At 47.3% G+C, this 20238-nt stretch overlaps 1 protein-coding gene across 1 annotated transcript in view; it reads right to left on the bottom strand.

The window, feature by feature from the left end:
• Nucleotides 1–19640, bottom strand: part of GPRC5A (G protein-coupled receptor class C group 5 member A) — a 23028-nt gene extending 3388 nt beyond the window's left edge. The window contains exons 1-2 of the mRNA XM_032253681.1: nucleotides 18762–19640; nucleotides 1200–2128 (exon numbers count right to left, since the gene is read on the bottom strand). Of these exons, the coding sequence (XP_032109572.1) occupies nucleotides 1200–2121 (922 nt within the window). The 5' untranslated portion in view covers nucleotides 2122–2128; nucleotides 18762–19640. The remainder of the gene's footprint in view (nucleotides 1–1199; nucleotides 2129–18761) is intronic.
• Between the last annotated feature and the right edge of the window lie 598 nt (nucleotides 19641–20238).

The following is a 20238-nucleotide window of genomic DNA, read 5'->3' as shown; positions in this document are numbered from 1 at the left end:
CAGACGGAGCCCCCTCCCGCCGCCTCCCCTCCCCCCCTCCTCCCCCCCCCCCCCCCTCCCCTCCACCCCTCCTCCCCTCCACCCCTCCTCCCCTCCACCCCTCCATCCCCTCCCTTCAGACTTCCAAGGGCCCTAGACAGAGACCACAGCTACGGTGAGAAGCACCAGGAAGTTCCACACCTCAGGCTTAGGAGCAGAGGAAAGACCTATTTTTAGCTGGAGTTAAAAACATAGGCTTGGAGGTTCCTCATTCCTGTCCTCAAACCACCCACCTCCTGTGATTAGACTTAAAGGTCATTGTAAATCCTGGAGACCAATGAATAGGTCCCTACGAGCAGGGGCACTTTCTGGCCATCAGTTTAGCCTCTTTTGCTTATGAAAACAACACGAGAACACCTGGCTTCTCACAACTCCAGACAAAAGCAAAATCATTTCATTCTTTTTTGTTGTTGTTGTTGTTATTTTGCCCAAGTGGGTCTCAAACTTCTGGGCTTAAGCAATCCTCCCTCCGCAGCCTCCCAGAGTGCTGGGATTACAGGCCTAATCCACCGTGCCTGGCCTGAATCATTTGATTCTTGTATGTCCAATATGATCTGTTCCTTTCCATGGGCGCAGAAACACACACACAAAAATGTGGTTCTTTGCACTAAACCAGAATCCTTACTGCTTTGATGGAGATTTCCTGCTGGTTTGTGATAAAAGCGCTTTCTCCTTTCTCTGCTCTGTGATCAGTGCAGGAAATCACGGCTTGGTTTTAGGCACTGAAATCTACATATTTCCAGAAGGAATGTCTCGTTCTCTTTTGCAAAAAACACAACCTCACCTACTTATTACTGGGAATTTGTCTCATTATCCCTTTTCCATTTCTTTGCTTCATCTTATTTTGATGCACAGAAACCTCTGAGGTGTCCTGCCCCACTGGAAATCATATCACAAGAAGGGGGAGGTAAGGAGGGTTCTCCCCTGCCTACACCAAGCGTGCGAAGTTCTCAGTCAAGACTCCAGAGGCCTGCTTCTGGTTCTACTTGTCTCTAACAGGCTGGATGATTTTAAGCAAGAGCTGAGCCTTAAGGAACTTTATCTATTCTATCAAGGGTATAATCTGGAAAATCTTGCACGTTCCTTACAGTTATAATATCTTGTGATTCTCCCCCACCTTTCTACAAGGGACTCTCTGCCTAGCCAGGCTGTGTCCATACCTTGAGTGATTTCCTCTTGAGAGTAGGCTCTGTTCTCCACACCATAGCTCTTCTTCATGAGTTGAGGTTTACAGAAAGCATCATCAACAGGGTAATCCATGGGGTTTCGTTGCTTTGTGAGCAGCCAGAACTCGGGACTGACATAAGCCAACAGGAACACCCAGCCATTGGCAGCCAAGGCAGAGCTGACGATGGTGTCATCCCACCGGCGGTCAAAGTCAGGAAGCAGGAGCAGAGTGATCCAGGCCACCCAGATGCCCACAGAGAGGAGCATGGTGAGGTAGATGTGGGCCCCATGTCTCTTCCAGCCCGCGAAGGAACCACAGAAGGTGAAGGAGGACGTGAGGAAGGTCACCGCCATCAAGAAGAGGACGTAGATGAGCAGGAGGACAAAGTCTTCATTGCGATAAGGAGCGGAAAGCTCAGAAAAGACATTGATGTTGGTCCTATTCATGGTCAGGACAACGTATTCAATAGCGATGACATCCTGGACCAGGCTGAAGCCCACGGCCAGACCCAGAATCACCAGCAGGGAGAGGGGCTTCCTCCCACGGACGAGCTTGGTCAGATTGAGGGCATGGGCTAGGAGGCAGGAGAAGCAGATGGAAAAGAGGATCCCAAAGAGGAAGAAGCGTGTGGGCCCCGTGCTCCCATCCAGTCTGATGATGAAGGCAAAGGTGAGGCCAAAGACACCCAACACACCCAGGAGGAAGAGAAACTGAGTAGGGAGCATCTTTCGCTTGTTGGAGTCCTGCACCTTGCCAATGAGGATCAGGAGAGCAAGCATGAAGGCCACCGAGGTCACAACCCCGGCTGCAGCCACGGTTTCCAGGACGATGCCCCAGGCTTCAGCCTTATCACAGAGTCTGTAGTACCTGGGGTTCAGGTTGTTGCGGCAACCATCAGGGGCTGTCGTAGTCATTCTGGACCTGCAGAAAAGCATTGTTGGGGTGGGGAGAAGGTGGTGAATCTCCTGACACAGTCCTTAGACACAGAAGACTAAAAAAGGATTAGGAAACCAGTTTTGCATGTTTCGCCAGAGTTTTGCCTTTGAGCTCACTACACTAAGTAAAGCTACTAACTGTCCCCTACCTCCCGTAGTAAATTCTAAAACCTGATGAAGAACAGGAAGAAATCTCATATGTCCCTTCCCCCAGAATTAACTATATTAATGTTTACCTTAAAGCCAGGGAACCTAACACTCTGAAGACGTATTTTGGAGCCTAATTGCAAAAAATATCACAGGACTGGGCATGTTGGCTCATTCCTATAATCCCAGCACTTTGAGTGGCCGAGGCAGGAGGATCATTTGTTCTCAGAAGTTTGAGACCAGACTGGACAACATAGCAAGACTCCATCTTTATATAAGAAAAATTAGCCAGGCATGGTGGCAAGCACCTGTAGTCCCAGCTACTCAAAAGTCTGAGGTGGGAAGATCGCTTGAGCCCAGGAGTTCAAGGATCAGTGAGCTATGATCACATCACTGCACCGCAGCCTGGGCAACAGAGCAAGACCCTGTCTCTTGAAATACATATATGTACATATTACAAATAACATGCCAGGCTGCCTGATATTTTTTGCTAGTGTTTTCTTAGCAATTAGTGAACACGGAATTATCTAAGCTTGAAGTTAACACTTTAATCATAATTTAGCAGCCTCTATCTTTGGGCCTGATCCAGTTATCATTTGTAAGCACCCGATTCTCTCATGGATAAGAGGAGTTATCTGGATGGTAGATTTTTCTACAGAAGGCCAAGCATTCCCTTCTGAGCCAGTGGCTGGGTCCTCTTCCTTGGCTCTCTGGTCTCATATTAGAATGATTCTGCCCCCCTCCTTAAGATTTGTAAAGATGGCTCCACTGATTCCAAAAGGTGGTGGAAGGCATCTTGCCTGTCATAACCAGCTGTAAATTGGCTACTGTAAAGAAGAAAGTCCTGGATAGCACATAAACAGCAGGTAATACAACAAAAAATAATCTTCATAGCTAACATGTTCATTTTTAGTAGGGCTCCAATTTTTACTTCTTTTGGGGGGAGGGGGACAGAGTCTCACTCTGTCACCCAGGCTGGAGTGCAGTGGCACGATCTCGACTCACTGCAACCAACACCTCCAGGGCTCAAGCCATTCTCCCCCCACCTCAGCCTCCTGAGTAGCTGGGACTATAGGCCTTCGCCACTACACCTGGCTAACTTTTATATTTTTTGTAGAGATGAAGTTTCACCATGTTGCCCAGGCTGGTCTCAAATTCCTGGGCTCAAGGGATCTTTTTGCCTCGGCCTCCCAAAGTGCTGGGATTACAGGTGTGAGTCACCCTTCCCGGCCTTGAATTTTTACTTCTAATCACTTTATGTATACGTTACTTACTTTAATTTCATCGCAACCCTGTGAGGTAAAATTATTATCCCTATTTTACAGATGAGAAAACTGAGGCAGAGAGAAGTCAAGTTACATGCCCAACATCATGCAACCGGGAAATGGTAAAGCCAGGATCTAAATCCAGGGTGTCTGGTGCCAGGATCCAGGCTTTCAAGTACTTTATGTGCCCCCTCTCAAGCTGCCCTTAAAATGTGATCTGAGATATCCTTCTCTCTCTCCTTTTCTCTCCCTCTTTTTTCCTCTCCCTACCCCTCCCCTCACAGATGCTCTTTAGGACCCTGGTTCCACTCTCCTAGTTCAGCCCCAGGAGGATAGGACATCCCAGGTGATGGACCCTCCACAAAGCGAGTAATCTACTTATTCAGATAATCAGGAATCCACCGGCTGTATAACAGTTTACTTCCCATATATCTGTCCTTAATCTGTCAGGAGAAAGGCTTCTTTCTCTGCTCCTACAACCTCCATGTGAATTTTAGACCCAGCTCTTTGCCCGCATCCTTAGGAAATCTAAATCCTCAGGATTCAGGGCACAAGTGGGAAGATAAATTGGGAAACTGGAAAAGAGAAAGGAGTGTCCCCATTTCCTCAAAACACATGGCTTGAAAATTCCAAAGTGAATGTGGAGCAAGGTGTTGAGATTCGACAGGGCTAGACATAGCGACAGTCCAGTTTCTCTTTTTTTTTTTTTTTTTTTTAAAGAAGGAAGGGAAGGGAAGGGCTAGTCCAGTTTCTCAACAATTTCATTCCAATTATTTTAATGCTTATTTAAGTGTCTTCTACACTATTCTTTTTGTTGTGTTCCATGCTTTTTGGGCATGGAATTTTTTTTTTTGAGTTTTTCGTTTCCCAGTGGGATTGTTCACATGGCAGTAAAAAGTTTTGAATGAACTAAAAGAGAACCACAGTGGGGCAGGAAAGAGGCCAGAGTTAGAGGAAGGGAAGGCTCCCGGAGGTCACCTCCAGCCCTAAAGAGGGACAGAGATGATGCAGCAAGAAATCCAAAACAAGAGGAAGGACTGGGGTTGGGAAGCAAGAAAAGGTGCAAAGCATCCGCTGAATCCTGCCTCTTTCCTCAGAGCAGAAAAAACAGCTCGGAAAAAGCAATCTTCTTGGGAGGCCGAGGCGGGCGGATCCCGAGGTCAGGAGTTTGAGACCAGCCCGACCAACATCTCTACTAAAAATACAAAGATTAGCCAGGCGTGGCGGTGTGCTCCTGTAATCCCAGCTACTCAGGAGGCTGAGGCAGGAGAATTGCTTGAACCCACGAAGCAGAGGTGCAGTAAGCAGAGATTATGCCACTGCACTCCAGCCTGGGAGACAGAGCAAGGCTCCATCTCAAAAAAAAAAATACACAAAATTATTTTTTGTTAGAAGAGATAGTCATCTTACCAAAATTACTTAATTCCTATAGCAAGTAGGAAAAGATTATATATATGTATATATATATGTAATATATACATATGCATACATATGTATGATGCATATGAATATCATGTGACTATACATCACACTATTATAGTGTTAGTGTAGTGTGTTAAAATGACACCAGATATAGCTTACAGTAATAGTGTATTGTGTTAAGGTGAGACCAGATATAGCTTAAATCAATTTTCCTGAATTTTAATAAAACTTGCCTCTCCAAGCTTAACTTTATTTATTTATATATTTATTTATTTATTGGTGGGGGAGATGGAGTCTCGCTCTGTAGCCCGTGCTGGAGTGCAGTGGCTCAATCTCAGCTCACTGCAACCTCTGCCTCCTGAGTCCCGGTTCAAGCAATTCTCCTGCCTCAGCTTCCTGAGTAGCAGGGATTATAGGCACGTACCACCATGTCGAGCTAGTTTTTTTGTTTTTGTTTTTGTTTTTGTTTTTGTATTATTAGTAGAGACAGGGTTTCACCATGTTTGCTAGGCTGGTCTTGAACTCCTGACCTCATGATCCACCTGCCTCAGCTTCCCAAAGTGCTGGGATTACAGGCATGAGGCACCGTGCCCAGCCAACTTTATTTTATATAGTCATTCATTCAACAAATATTTACCAAGCATCACTATGTGCTGCACACTGCTTTAGGCACTCAATGGTAAAGGGGGAAACAGACACATTTCCCACCACAGTAGAAGAGAGAGATGGATGGCACCTGTCACTATGGCCATGGGTCTCCCACCTCCTTCCTCACAGTGGATCTGTCACCTACACACTCTGCCCTCCTGGAATCTACACCACAGCCATCTCCTATGACAAGCAGAGCACAAAGAATGGGTTATGCTTCACCTCTGCAGGGCAGTGCAGAATGAGAAACAGGAAGAAAAAGGCAAATGAGGTTCAGATATAGGCAGCCCCTGCAATCCAAGCACCCAGGTCTGATCCGCTTGCCTTCAAATGTCCCTCTTTGACATGAGTAAGGGGAGGTATGAGGGCTCTCCCAGGCTACAGCATGAATGTGGAAGAGGAAGACCCTGTCTCATTCAAGGGCTTCAGGAAAGGAGCCCAGGCCCTGGGCACTTCACTTCCTCTCTCCACACCTGGAGGGCAGATTAATCACCAGGTGTGGTCTCACAGGAAAGGCATTTCCCTCTTCCCTTTATTCTCTCACTCCCCCGCCCCTCCCTGCCAATTGCTCCTTCCCCACCCATCAAGGTATTGCTGTTTGTGGACAGGTAGTTGTTATCATAATTACCTGATAGTTAATGAAGGACTTTGAACCTGATGACTCTAAATCTTGACAGAGATTGATGAGGTGTTTGCCTCAAGGACCCTTATGGTACTGGACAGACAGGCATTAAGGCAGAGCCCCCATCTAGAACCTACAGGCTTCTCTTCCTGTGTAGCTGTGCAGGAGGGGCCTTCTAGGACCCACAGACCAGGATCAAACAAGAGCAATGGCAGTGGATGTGAAGAGAATAAAACAACGGCTGGGCACAGTGGCTCACGCCTGTAATCCTAACACTTTGGGAGGCCGAAGCAGGCGGGTCACAAGGTCAGGAGTTCGAGACTAGCCTGGCCAATATGGTGAAACCCCGTCTCTACTAAAAATACAAAAATTAGCTGGGCGTAGTGGCACGTGCCTGTAAACCAAGCTACTCAAGAGGCTGAGGCAGGAGAATGGCTTGAACCTGAGAGACGGAGGTTAGAGTGAACTGAGATTGCACCTCTGCACTCCAGCCTGGTGACAGAGCAAGACTCCGTCTCAAAAAAAGAAAAGGAAACACCAATTTCCCCAAATTTCACCTCCACCTCCCACCTCCCAATCATGCAAGAGGGATAGAGAAACAGTTCTTGAAGTGCCTTTAAAACATTTAGGCCAGGTGCAGTGGCACATGCCTTTAATCCTAGCACATTGGGAGGCTGAAGTGGGCTGATCGCTTGAGCCCAGTTCAAGACCAGCCTGAGCAAGATGGTGAGACCACTGTCTCTAGAAAAATAAAAATTTTAAAAGTAGCCAGGTGTGGTGGTGCACACTTGTAGGCCCAGCTATTTGAGGCTGAGGTAGGAGGATTGCTTGAGCCCAGGATTTTAAGGCCTCAGTGAGCTATAATCATATCACTGCAATTCAGCCTGTGAGACAGAGCGAGACCCTGTCTCTATTTTTTTTTTTAATTAAAAATTAAAGCTGGGCACAGTGGCTCACACCTGTAATCCCAGCACTTTGGGAGGCTGAGGTGGGCGAATCACCTGAGGTCAGGAGTTCGAGACCAGCCTGACCAATATGGTGAAACCCCATCTTTGAAAAAAATTTAAAAAAAAAAACAAAAATTAAAAAAAAAGCTTACTAATGTTGTCATTATAGAAAGTTTTATAATGGAGTCTCATCTATCCATCACTTCATTTCAAAAGTTATTACTGTATGGCCAATTTTGCTTCATCTGAATTCCCTACCCCACTCCCTATTTTTAAACAAGTCCCAGACATCATATAATTTTATCTATAAATAGTATGTGTTTTTTTTTTTTTTTCTTTTCGAGATAGGTTCTCGCTCTGTCATCCAGGGTGGAGTTCAGTGGTGTGATCGTGGCTCACTGGAGCCTTGACTTCTTGGGCTCAAGGTAACTTCCCACCTCAGCCCCCCTAAGAAGCTGAAAGTATAGGTGCATGCCACCATACCTGGCTAATTTTTTAATCTTTATTTTTTGTAGAGATGGAGTCTTGCTACGTTGCCCAAGCTGTTCTTGAACTCTTGGCTTCAAAGGATCCTTGCCCCTCAGCCACCCAAAGTGCTGGGATTACAGGCGTGAGCCCCCATGTCCAGCCTAGAATGTTTCTCTAAAAGAAAAAAACTCCTTCTTAACCATACTTTCATAACTAACAAGAATCTTTTACTATCAACTATCTAGTTAGGATTCATATTTCCAAATTCTCTCACAAATGCCTTTTCAAAAAAAGCCTTCTTAGTAAATGTTTTTAATCCAGATGACTAATTAGTTTGGAATTTTCATTCTTAATTCACCTCTGTTGGCGTCCCCCACCCCTTCCCTAGCCTCATAGGGATTGCTCAACAAGTGTTCTGAGTACGTTGAATTTAGTCAGAGGAAAATAAAACTCACTGGAGTTATTAATAAGCAAGTCTGCATTGAAGGGGTGCCAGGTTGCCCAGAGAATGACCCAGGCAAGGGAAAGACACTGGAAGAGAAGGGCAGGATTCTGAAAAACCGAAAAGGATTTCTAGAAAGAAACACTTGAGAGGGACAAGAGAAGTGATCAGCATTTGGGAATGTGAACTGTCCAGAGGCAGAGAAACGGCCTGGGAGAGGAGCAAGGGCTGGAGCAGTGAGGAGAAAAGAGAATGAGACTTGCGGTGGTTCAGACGTTATTTGTAACCAAAGTCAAGGGAAGGGAGATCTAGAGTCCCATCAACAAAGAACGTGCTGCTATAAAGACCGCCGGGCACAGTGGCTCACACCTGTAATCCCAGCACTTTGGGAGGCCGAGGCAGGCGGATCACCTGAAGTCGGGAGTTCAAGACCAACCTGACCAACATGGAGAAACCACATCTCTACTAAAAATACAAAATTAGCCGGCCGTTGTGGCACACAAACTGTAATCCCAGTGACTCAGGAGGCTGAGGCAGGAGAATCACTTAAACCTCCAGGAGGCAGAGATTGCAGTGAGCACCATTGCACTCCAGCTTGGGCAACAAGAGAGAAATTCCATCTCAAGGAAAAAAAAAAAAAAAAAAGACCAAATGGACCCCACCCCTTCACTTGACGTAGAGGTCCTTTCCTCCAGGGTAGTTTTTCTCTTTTCTTTTTTTTTTATGCCCAAGTCTGATGAGACACGCATCTCATAAATTCTCTCAGCCTTTCCTCCCATAGCACTTATTACACAATCCAGCCTGTCAGTACGTCTGTCTCCCTCTAGACTCAAAGGCTCTGTGCAGGCAGAGACTGAGTCATTAAACGTTTTATCTCCCAGCCACTTGCCTAGCACCTGATGCTCAGAAAATGCCTAACCAGAATGAATGAGGCAGCAAGAGAATGGTGCCCAGTGTGTGGGGTAAGGGGGTAGTCATGAGCAGGACGGGCTGCTCATGAGATAGGGTAGGGTGGGCTGTGCCTGGTTTCCTCTCAAGCCGCGGGGCTGCTATCCTTAGTTCTACCCACCCTTCCTCCCACCCTCCTTCTCACGATGACTGCCAAAAATTGCACTTTGGGTCTGAGATTAGGAGCGCCTAGCCACGTCTGAACACTGCTCCTATCTTATTGGCGGCAGGTGGCTCCCAGGATAGCATGGATCCTGAGGTTTTTCTGGTAAGCAGGGAGGGATTAACTGGGATCCAGACATGTGCTCCACCCAGTACTCAGTGACTAAACCCTGCACTTCGGAGGAAGATGGTAATGTTTCAGCATGAGTAGCCTTTGGCCTCGGGCATGAGCAAAGGACTTTGAGTATGAGGATGAGACCCTCTTCACTTCTTCCAGCTGCTAAAAGTTAACACACAGCCATCCAATAATACAAGGATGCCCACAGCTGAGACCCTGGAATCACTTGGTGCTATCTTAAACCCTTTTGAAAAGAGTCTAGGCATGAAAGAAAGGTTTAATCAACCAGTGGAACTGGGGGCAGTGGTTCACGCCTGTAATCCCAGCACTTTGGGAAGCCGAGGCGGGCAGATCACTTGAGGTCAGGAGTTTGAGACCCACCTGGCCAACATGGTGAAACCCCGTCTCTACTAAAAACGCAAAAATTAGCCAGGCGTGGTGGCACACACCTATAATCGCAGCTACTCAGGAGGCTGAGGCATGAGAATCACTCGAATCCAGGAGGCAGAGGTTGTAGTGAGCCAAGATAATGCCACTGCACCCCAGCCTGGGTGACAGTGAGACTCTGTCTCAAAAATAAAAAGAAAAAAAAAAAAAAGCAATGGGAGGGAGGGAGTGAGAGTGAAAAAGAAGAATAAGGACAAGAGGAAGAGGGAGGAGAGGAGGAGGGGGAGGTCACTTCTTGGGCTCAACTCCAAGCCCTCTGTTCTTCCTCCCCTTTAGGGAGAAGGGGTTTCAGCTTCGAGGCTGTGTGGACGTAAGTCACCTGACCTCTCAAAGCCTCCTCTCATCTATAAAATGCAGGACACACTGCTGAACTAGGTGGTCTCAGCTCATGTTCAGCTCCACCGTTCGCCCATCTGGAGAGCTTCATGCACACACCTTCCAGATCTCTTTCTTTCTACCCCTCACCCTCATTCTTGCCCCATCTCCTGTCATTAAGAGTATGTGCCACAAACTCCTATCCAAACTCAAAGCCAGGGCTGGAGGTGAGGTTGAAGTGCCTGAAGAAGAGGCACACCAGGGGACTGCCCACCTGAAGGACAAAGCCAGAGGCTCCTGGAGCAGTGCTGACCCTGGACGTGGCCTTGACTGACACAGCATTGACCACCGTGCAGGGACAAACATCAACATGTGATGAGCCTCCCATCTTGGGTTTCTGACCCAAGACTCCTCTTCACAACCAGAGAGATGGGAAAAGTGTCTAGAGTTGCTTATGTCTAGGCCTGTAAGGTTGCCCACGCTGATTCTGTGCAGCCTTTCCCAGAGCATCTGAGAACGAATCACCTGAGACCCTGAACTTTGCAAAGACAAACTGATTTTGTCTTCCTTCCTATGAGATTTCTCTCATTCTGTCAAAATGTGTCTTCACACCAGCCCAGCCCTGAAAATGTGTGACTTTCAAGCATCTTTATTTTCTCTCTATTCTCAGATTGCTACATTCAATCAGTAGTAATAACAACAGTCACGATGTAATAATGAATAAGAATAATGACAGCCACTGTCACCTCCTGTGTCCTATTATGAGTCAGGCACTATGCTGTGTCATTATATGTTTTTACACATATTCTCTCATTTACGTACTTTACACCCATTATCTCATTTAATTTCCTACAACCCACTTTGGAGGAGAGAAACCTAACTCAGAGGAAGGTACACGTCCAGTGTCACATGGTCAGAAGAATAGCTGTTTATGAGTAGTCGCAATCATAATTCAGTCTTCCTTTTTATTTCTAAATCACTGTCATCATCTCTAGAGCATCTCCCCTGACCCCAACTCTCTCCATTCAATCCACCTTATAGTCAAGCATTGCCTTGCTGAGAAGTCTCCAAAACAGGCAACCCTGGCCCAGCATGGTAGCTTACGCCTATAATCCCAGTACTTTGAGAGGCTGAGATGGGAGGACCACGTAAGCCCAGGAGTTTGAAAACAATCTGGGCAGCAAAGTGAGCCCCCAGCTGTACAAAAAAAATTAAAAATTAGCCAGGTGTGCTAGCACACACCTGTGATCCACCTACCCAGAGGGTGAAGCAAGAGGATTGCCTGAGCCCAGGAACTCGAGGCTGCAATGAGCTACGATCATGCCGCCGCCCTCCAGCCTGGACAACAGAGCAAGACTCTCTCTCTAAACCAAAAATTAATTCAATAAATCAATAAAAATAAAAGTGTGGCCACTGCCTTTGGGAGAAACAATTATCACACTGACATACAACGAAGAGGGTATGGAATACACCAGGAATGCTGAAGATGCATGGAAGAAAACAGTGACCCATTCTACCTAGTGGGGTTTTTTGTTTTTTGTTTTTTGTTTTTTTTTTGAGACGGAGTGTCGCTCTTGTTACCCAGGCTGGAGTGCAATGGCGCGATCTCGGCTCACCGCAACCTCCGTCTCCTTGGTTCAGGCAATTCTCCTGCCTCAGCCTCCTGAGTAGCTGGGATTACAGGCACGCGCCACCATGCCCAGCTAATTTTTTGTATTTTTAGTAGAGACGGGGTTTCACCATGTTGACCAGGATGGTCTCGATCTCTTGACCTCGTGATCCACCCACCTCGGCCTCCCAAAGTGCTGGGATTACAGGTGTGAGCCACTGCGCCCGGCCCTTAGTGGGGTTTTTTAAATGTTTTTAATGCTTTAGAGAAGCAAGCAGGGAGATGAGCCATGAAAGATGAACAGGAAATGGCAGGAGATTTTTATGAAGGTAGAAGAGACAGAGCTTGGGGAATGGAGAAGCCCAGGTTAGCTCCCAGATTTCTGGCTTAGGCAACTGAGTGGCACCATTGTCACAGCCTAGAAATTCAAGCTTGCAAGGAGAGATGGTAAGTGTAGCTTTGTTGGGTCTTGGATACATTTGCAACCTGCAAGTGGAGCTCCAGGAATAATAAGAGCCAAAAGAGCCAAGTCCTCCTGAGAGTGTACTCTGAGCCATACATGGTTTTCTTTTCTTTTTTTAATCCCTCTTTTTTTTTTTCTTTTGAGACAGACAAGGTCTCTCTGTCACCCAGGTTGGAGTGATGCAATGGCATAATCACAGCTCACCGCAGATTCGACATCCCGGGCTCAGGTGATCTTCCTGCCTCAGGCTCCAGAGTAGCTGGGACAGACAGGTGCACACCACCACACCTGGCTACTTTTTGTGTTTTTTGTAGAGGTGGCATCTCACTATGTTGCCCAGGCTGTGCTTGAACTCCTGAAGCTCAGGTGATCCGCCTGCCTCGGCCTCCCAAAGTGCTGGGATACAGGCACGAGCCATTCGTGGTTTCATTTACTCCTCACAACAACCCTATTATTATGCCTCCTTTTAGCAGCTGAGGAAACTGAGGCACAGAGAAATTACATAACTCGCCCAAGATTACATGGCTCTTAAAAGCCACGCTCCTTGACACTGGGTTGTGCTAACCTTTCTCTGCGCCTTGGGCATATGGGTTGGTGCTCAGGAGAGGTTTGTGCTGTAAGCACAGACTGGCAGTCATCACCTAGAGGTGGTATCTGAATCCTTGAGACAAGATCACACAGGAAGCCAGGGAGAAAACCATGCGGAGCACCAGCTCAGCTAGGTAGGAGTCCACAAAAGAGGTTAAAAAGGAATGATCAGCCGGGCGTGGTGGCTCATATCTGTGATCTCAGCACTTTGGGAGGCCAAGACGGGTGGATCACCTAAGGTCAAGAGTGAGAGACCGATCTGGCCAACATGGTGAAACCATCTCTACTAAAAATACAAAAATTAGCTGGGCATGGTGGAGCACACCTGTAGTCCCAGCTACTTGGGAGGCTGAGGCATGAGAATCGCTTGCAGGAGGCAGAGGTTGCAGTAAGCTGAGATCACGCCACTGGGCTCCAGCCTGGGTAACAGAGTGAGACTTGTTCTCAACCAAAAAAAAGCATATTTGCTCCTTTTTGTCTGTCATGACAGATCCAGCCTCAATTTGAGCTTCAAGGGCCTTTCTCCAACTGGTCCTCCCACCTAGCTCCTCCTTCCTTCTTAACTCCCCACTCCACCTCTATGGAATTTGGGTTCATCTAAGGTCTTCTCATGCTCTTTACCCCAACACATGAATTATTCTCCTAACCAGAAAGATCCTCTCCCTCCTATTTATGGTCCGCTTAACATATTTCTGCAAAACTTTGCCCAAGGTTTAACCTCTATCATGAGTTTTTTAATTTTTTTTTAGATGGAGTCTCACTCTGTCACCCAGGCTGGAGTACAGTGGCATGATCTTGGCTCACTGCAACCTCTGCCTCCTGGGTTCAAGCAATTCTCCTGCCTCAGCTTCCAGAGTAGCTGGAATTACAGGAGGCGGCCACCATGCCCAGCTAATTTTTGCATTTTTAGTAGACACGGGGTTTCTCCATGTTGGTCAGGCTGGTCTCGAACTCCCAACCTCTGGTGATCCACCCACCTCGGCCTCCAAAGTGCTGGGATTACAGGTGTGAGCCACCAAGCCCGGCCTTTTGTTTTGTTTTGTTTTTGAGACATAGTCTCGCTCTGTCACCAGACTGGAGTGCAATGGCATGACCTTGAATCACTGCAACCTCTGCCTCCTGGGTTCAAGCAATTCTCCTGCCCCAGCCTCCCCAGTAGCTGGGACTACAGGCATGCGCCACCATGCCCAGCTAATTTTTGTATTTTAAGTAGTGACAGGGTTTCATCATGTTGGTCAGAATGGTCTCAATCTCTTGACCTCATGATCCACCCACCTCAGCCAGCCTCCCAAAATGCTGGGATTACAGGCATGAGCCACCACACCCGGCAATTATTATTATTATTACTATTAATCCTATAGCTTTTTTTTTTTTTAAGACAAAGTCTTGCTCTGTCGCCCAGGCTGGAGTGCAATGGCACATTCTCAGCTCACTTCAGCCTCAGCTCCCACGTTCAAGCAATTCTTGAGTCTCAACCTCCTGAGTAGTTTGGATTACAAGAGTGCACCACCACACCTGGCTACTTTTTGTATTTTTAGTAGAGTCAGGGTTTTGCTATGTTGGCCAAGCTGGTCTCAAATGCCTGGGCTCAAGGGATCCTCCCGCCTCGGCGCCCCAAAGTGCTAGGATTACAGGATTACAGGTGTGAGCCATTGCACCTGTACATAATCCTATTGCACTCTAAATGTGTTGATCTCTTCATAGTTTTTACAATTAAATATTTCTTGGCACTCAAGTTTTTCCATATCTGTTTTATATATTACAAATTAATATCAGTGCTGAGCTGCCTGTCAGATAACAACCTTCTTAAGAACATAGGGCAAATCTTCTATTTGTTGATATCCCCTCTACTCTGTAGTCTACACAGTAGTTGCTGAGCAAATGCTTTGGACTAAGACTGAGTGCTGAATATTTGCCCAAAGCAAGTTATTTATTAGCAAGTGTGAGTAACGGGGAGGAACATTTTTTGAAGATGAATATGTGCTGATCCTAATCCTCATATTTCTACTCAGGCTGAGTTCTTCTAAGGGAGAAATCCCACAGAAATCCCTCTGCCCTTGATAAAGGATTAGTTATAAATACAAAGCATCTACAAGGAAATCTCCAGGATCACCTATTCTGGGTAGCCATCCCAATTCTGATGACAAATGTGATTAATCGGCTGGGTGCGGTGGCTCATGCCTGTAATCCCAGCACTTTGGGAGGCCGAAGCAGGCAGATCACCTGAGGTCGGGAGTTTGAGACCAGCCTGACCAACATGGGAAACCCCGTCTCTACTAAAAATGCAAAATTTTCTGGGCGTGGTGTCAGGTGCCTGTAATCCCAGCTACTCGGGAGGCTGAGGCGGGAGAATCATTGAACCCAGGAGGTGGAGGTTGCAGTGAGCCAAGACCTCACCATTGCACTCCAGCCTGGGCGACAGAGGGAGACTCCGTCTCAAAAAAAAAAAGTGATTAATCATAGCAATAACTTATGAATAACATCTGAATAACATCACTGAATTGAGTTTCTATGTAATAATCAGAGAAAATAAGTCATCACAGCCAGATCAAAACAAGTATAACCGCAATGTTCATCCTGATTTCTGCACTTCCAGGTAGCTCCCTGGGATTATTACCATCTTCCTCTTCTTCTAAACAAAGCACGTAGATTTGATTAATGTAAATATAAAATGAAATACTGGAAATCATTTTTTAAAAATAAAGTTTAATATTTTGAGTGAAGTTTCTAAAACTTTTTTTTTTTTTTTTTGGTGCCGTGACTCAGATGGTTCTAAATCTCTTATGCCCAGAATTCTAAGAAATAAAATTTCCAGAAAATAAGAAAATAAAGTGACATCCTCTGCTGGTATACTATCTTAAAACTCTCAAAGATCCCTTCATTTAAATATCTTATTCCAATACCTGAGGGTAATATTCATTGGATCCTACAAGTTCAAAGCTAAACTAATCACCTCTCCTTACAAGTTTATCTTTCGAAGCCCCGTGAATTGCGTTGCCATCTACTCAGTTGCCTGGCAGATCTACAAATATGATATATACTGTCTAATGTGGGAGGAGATGGGGACGAGCAAACCATATGGCCTAAAATTAGGTGACAATAACAAGGAATTATTATTACAACAAATGTAAATGTTAACTGCTTTATTTTGGAAAAAAAAAAGACTAAACTATATTATATCTAGAAGAACCTAACCTAAAACAAAAAGATACACAAGAGTTAAAAGCAAAAGAATAGAAAGAAATTAAAATAAATTCAAAAAGAATACTAACAGATACTATTTAACAAGTGTTATGTGTCGACACAAAGTTAAATAGGCTGTTCAAGGTAAAATAAGCAGAAGTTGAGGTTTTAATATCATACAAAATTGTAATTAAAGCAAAAAGGTATTATATGGACCAAAAAGCTTGTGTTACAATAATTAGAGATGCTCTACACTGAAGACAAAACCATAGTAAACTTTCATGCGCCAACTAATATAGCACCAAAATACATAAAACAAAAACTGCTGAAGGCTGGGTGTGGTGGCTTACCCCTTAACCCCAGCACTTTGGGAAGTGGAGGCAGGAAGATTGCTGGAGCCCAAGAGTTTGAGACCAGCCTAGGCAACCCTGTGAAACCCCATCTCTACAAAAAATTTAAAAATTAGTCAAGTGTATTGGTGGGTGCCTGTAGACCCAACCTCTCAGGAGGCTGAGGCAGGAGGATCACTTGAGTTTCGGAGGTGGAGGTTACAGTTAGACAAGACTGTGCCACTGCACTCCAGCCTGGGCAGCAGAGAGCAAGACCCTTTCAAGAAGAAGAAGAAGGAGAAGGAGAAGGAGAAGGAGAAGGAGAAGGAGAGGAAGAGGAAGAGGAAGAGGAAGAAGGAGAAGAAGAAGAGGAAGAAGAAGAAGGAAGAAGAAGAAGAAAGAAGAAGGAGAAGAAGAAGAAGGAGGAGGAGGAGGAGGAGGAGGGAAGGGGAAGAGGAAGAGGAAGAAGAAGAAGAAGAAGAAGAAGAAGAAGGAGAAGGAGAAGGAGAAGGAGAAGGAGAAGGAGAAGGAGAAGGAGAAGGGGAAGAAATGTACAGACCATATAGTTTGACCACAGTGCAATAAAAATAACAATCAAAGAAGAAACAAACACCCTGAACTACTTGGAAAGTCAAAGACTCCTCAAGCAAAAATACTATTCAATTTATTGTTTACTATATCACTATATTAATTCCTCAGCTTAATCTGGGGACTTAAATTCAAAAAGAATACTAACAGATACTTATTTAGTCCCCATATTAAGCTATTTAGCAGTGGACCCAGAATGAGAAGAATAAAATCACACTGTCAAAATTGTTCTTCATACCCTGTTGTCTTAAATAACCATTAAAGACTAGAATACAAAAAAGCAGGTTCTAAAGAGGACTCCCAAGGTGATGTGTGCAGATAGAGAGGGGCTAGACTCTAAACACAGGAGAGGAAATTGGGGGTCTCCACAACACCCCTATAGGGAACTCGGGCCCAGGCCCTTGCGGGGTCACAGTTCCATGTTCCCACGGGGTTGGGAGGAGAAATCAGTCGTCCTGGCTCAAGGTTGAGCACTCTTCCCAGGAAACCAAAGGGTTCTGTTCATTCCATTCTGCCCTCGCCACACTCTTGGAGGTGCCACTGGTCTCCCACGTGGCACCTCTCCCAGCCCTTCCTTCCCCTCATTCCTTCCCTCGCCTAGCAGACACCAGCAGGAAAACCTGGAGGGTGGGTGCCACCCACTGCCCTCACCCTTCCCATGGTCCCTAGCCCACATTGTATCTGAAGTGGCTCAAGTGTTCCCCTTCAGAAATGAACCCTCCGCAGTGGCTGATTGGCCGAACCCTTCAACAGGTGTGGTGTTTACACAAGCCTCTGAGGAGAAAATCAGCCTGGAAAGATGTCAGGAATGAAAAGTCCTTCAAATTCCTTGATTCTGAGCAGGTTTCAGCTGTTGGCTAGCCTTTCCCATGGATGTTTAGAGCTATGTGCTAGCCTTTCCCACGGATGTTTAAAGCTATTTGCCAGCCTTCCCTGTGGATGTTTAAGGGACCATGCTGAACAGCATCTAGGGTATTCCCAAATCCTATCTTTAGAGTTGGTGGTGGAAGGTGAGCTCTCAGTGCACATTCAACTTCCATCTGTCCCGGGTTCCTGAGCAACTCCAGGGACATCAGAGTGGAACTGACCACCACACACATCAAGAGAAAAGGGATGGGCTTCTAGATCTAATTCCCCAAACTCAGAAGGGTTCTTTGCAGCATGTGGGTAAAGAAGCAGCTATCCGCCGGGCGCGGTGTTCACGCCTATAATCCCAGCACTTTGGGAGGCAGCGGCGGGCGGATGGCCTGAGGTCGGCAGTTCGAGACCAGTCTGGCCAATATGGAGAAATCCTGTCTCTACTAAAAATACAAAATTAACCGGGCGTAGTGGCACATGCCTGTAATCTCAGCTATTCTGGAGACTGAGGCAGGAGAATCGCTCGAACCCGGGAGGCGGAGGTTGTGGTGAGCCGAGATCATGCCATTGCACTCCAGGCTGACCAACAAAAGCAAAACTCCGTCTCAAAAAAAAGCAGCTGTCCCCGTGTCCTCCTCCTGCCCCTGCCACTTGTTTCCCACTCCCCCTCCACTCCCAGACCCTTCGCGTCCTTTGAGATCTTTCTCCCGCTATTCTTTTCCTTCAGAGTAATCCCAGAGCTACTCACCTCTGCCTGGCTGTATTCCACCTACTCAAAGTTTGTAGAATGTGTCCGAGTAGAAACGGTTACCCTGATTATCTCTTTGTTCTCCGACTCTATCTTAGCCTGGGAAACCCGCAACGAAAAAAATAATCCTGAGATGTTAAACTAGAGGAACTGTTTCCAAGGGAATTTTTTTCTCATAGCCAACTCTATTCCATTACCAGGATTTCTCTCCTCTTCTACCCCACCCCTCCCAACGCCTCGCTCTCCCCAGGCGATTTAAATCCGGGGGCCCGCGCGCGCTGGGCTCCTGGCGCCTCACTTACCCTAGTGCCTAGGCTTTGGCCGTGAACTTGGTGCGGCTTCCCGCGCGCAGGAGGGCAGCAGGCGAGCCCCTCAATGCTGGGGGAGCCCTCGGGCAGCTATCCCGCCCTCGCGCGCAGAGCAGTTATAAAGGCGGCCCTCGCTGGAGGGAGGGAGCGAGCGAGGGGTGAGCAGAGGGAAAAGGGCGGGGGAGGGTCGGGGAGAGGACACGCCTATTCCAGTTCCACGGCACTTCATGCTATTATGAAAATAAAGTCCCCGTGCCAGGGAATGACCCAGAAGCCGTCTGACGTCAGAGGCACAGTCACCCCTGGAAGCGGGGCGGGGGTGACCACCCCGGCCCCGCCCAGCGCATCGAACTCCTCAGGGACGCGCGCACGCGCTGGTCCCACGCCGCGGGTTAGAGAGCGGAGCCGGAGCAGACCCGCTCCACACGGGCCCCGCCGGCTGTCACCTCCCGGGGGAGCCACACCCGCCTCTCCGCAGGCACTGCCGTCCACCCGGGGCAAGGGCCGAACCCGCGAGACTGCAGCAGCTCCGCGGTGAAGTCCAGTAGGACAAGTCAGCCTTCTTCCACTTTCCTTCACCCTTAGCTTAGCCTTTCTCTCCATCACTCTCTCCCGGCCACTGCCTTGTGGGAAGCCAGATATAAGAAAAAGGAGACAGCCACCTTCTCGGGGCTCCCCAGCCAAAGCCACGTGAAAGCCAGGGAAAACTTCCCCAGCAGGTCCGTAGTCTGCCCAGCAGCTCCACCTGTCAGAGTCCAGACAAGTACCATTAGCGCTGCCCCGGGGCAGAGAGATCGGTATCTCTCTCTCCTTTCCTAGCTGCCTCTCCTAAAGCCTTGCCAATGAAGGCTGATTGAACGGGGGCGCCAGATGAAATTATGAAATGAAGGAATTTGCTTTGGTGCCTGGTTTCCCCTCCCTCCACTGCCCACTCCTCTTCCGGGATCAAGCCAATCGGACTGAAACTTGTCCTTGTTTACTTGTCAAACAACCCTGGAGAGGCTGCCGGCCTGCACCTGGGCTCAGGCCAGGTTCTGCCCCCTGCCTCACCGGAGGCAGGAGGGACGCTGCTTTGCAGGTAGGTGGTGATCAGTGCACTTGGTAAACTAATCAGGATTATTCTGCATATGAATAAATGGAGGAAGCCCCGGGGTTCCCCGGTTTTCTCCTCACTTCTCCCCAAACCCCAAGTTTCCAGAGCCTAAAGTGCTTTTAAAATGTGACCTACTGGAGACTATGACCCACTGTTGTTAGGTTTTTATTCCGCTTCCAAAAAAACACAGGCGGTTCCTTGAGTGTTGGAACACTTCCCTTGAGGTGTGCAGCCCAGGGGTCCAAGAGTCCACCTGGTTCACTCCCAGGGCTCCCAGGGGTGTGTGTGGCAGAGAGGGGTGGGTACTGGGAGACTGGGGGGACTGCAAATGACCGTGCTTTACAGTGTGTGCCATCCGCGAAGTCAAGGCTTCTCTCT

Source organism: Sapajus apella, unplaced genomic scaffold, assembly GCF_009761245.1.
Source record: "Sapajus apella isolate SASKATOON/1434 unplaced genomic scaffold, GSC_monkey_1.0 scaffold84, whole genome shotgun sequence".
NCBI lineage: Eukaryota > Metazoa > Chordata > Mammalia > Primates > Cebidae > Sapajus > Sapajus apella.
Note: the sequence above shows the minus strand (reverse complement) of the source record. Positions and strands in the feature narration are given on the sequence as shown.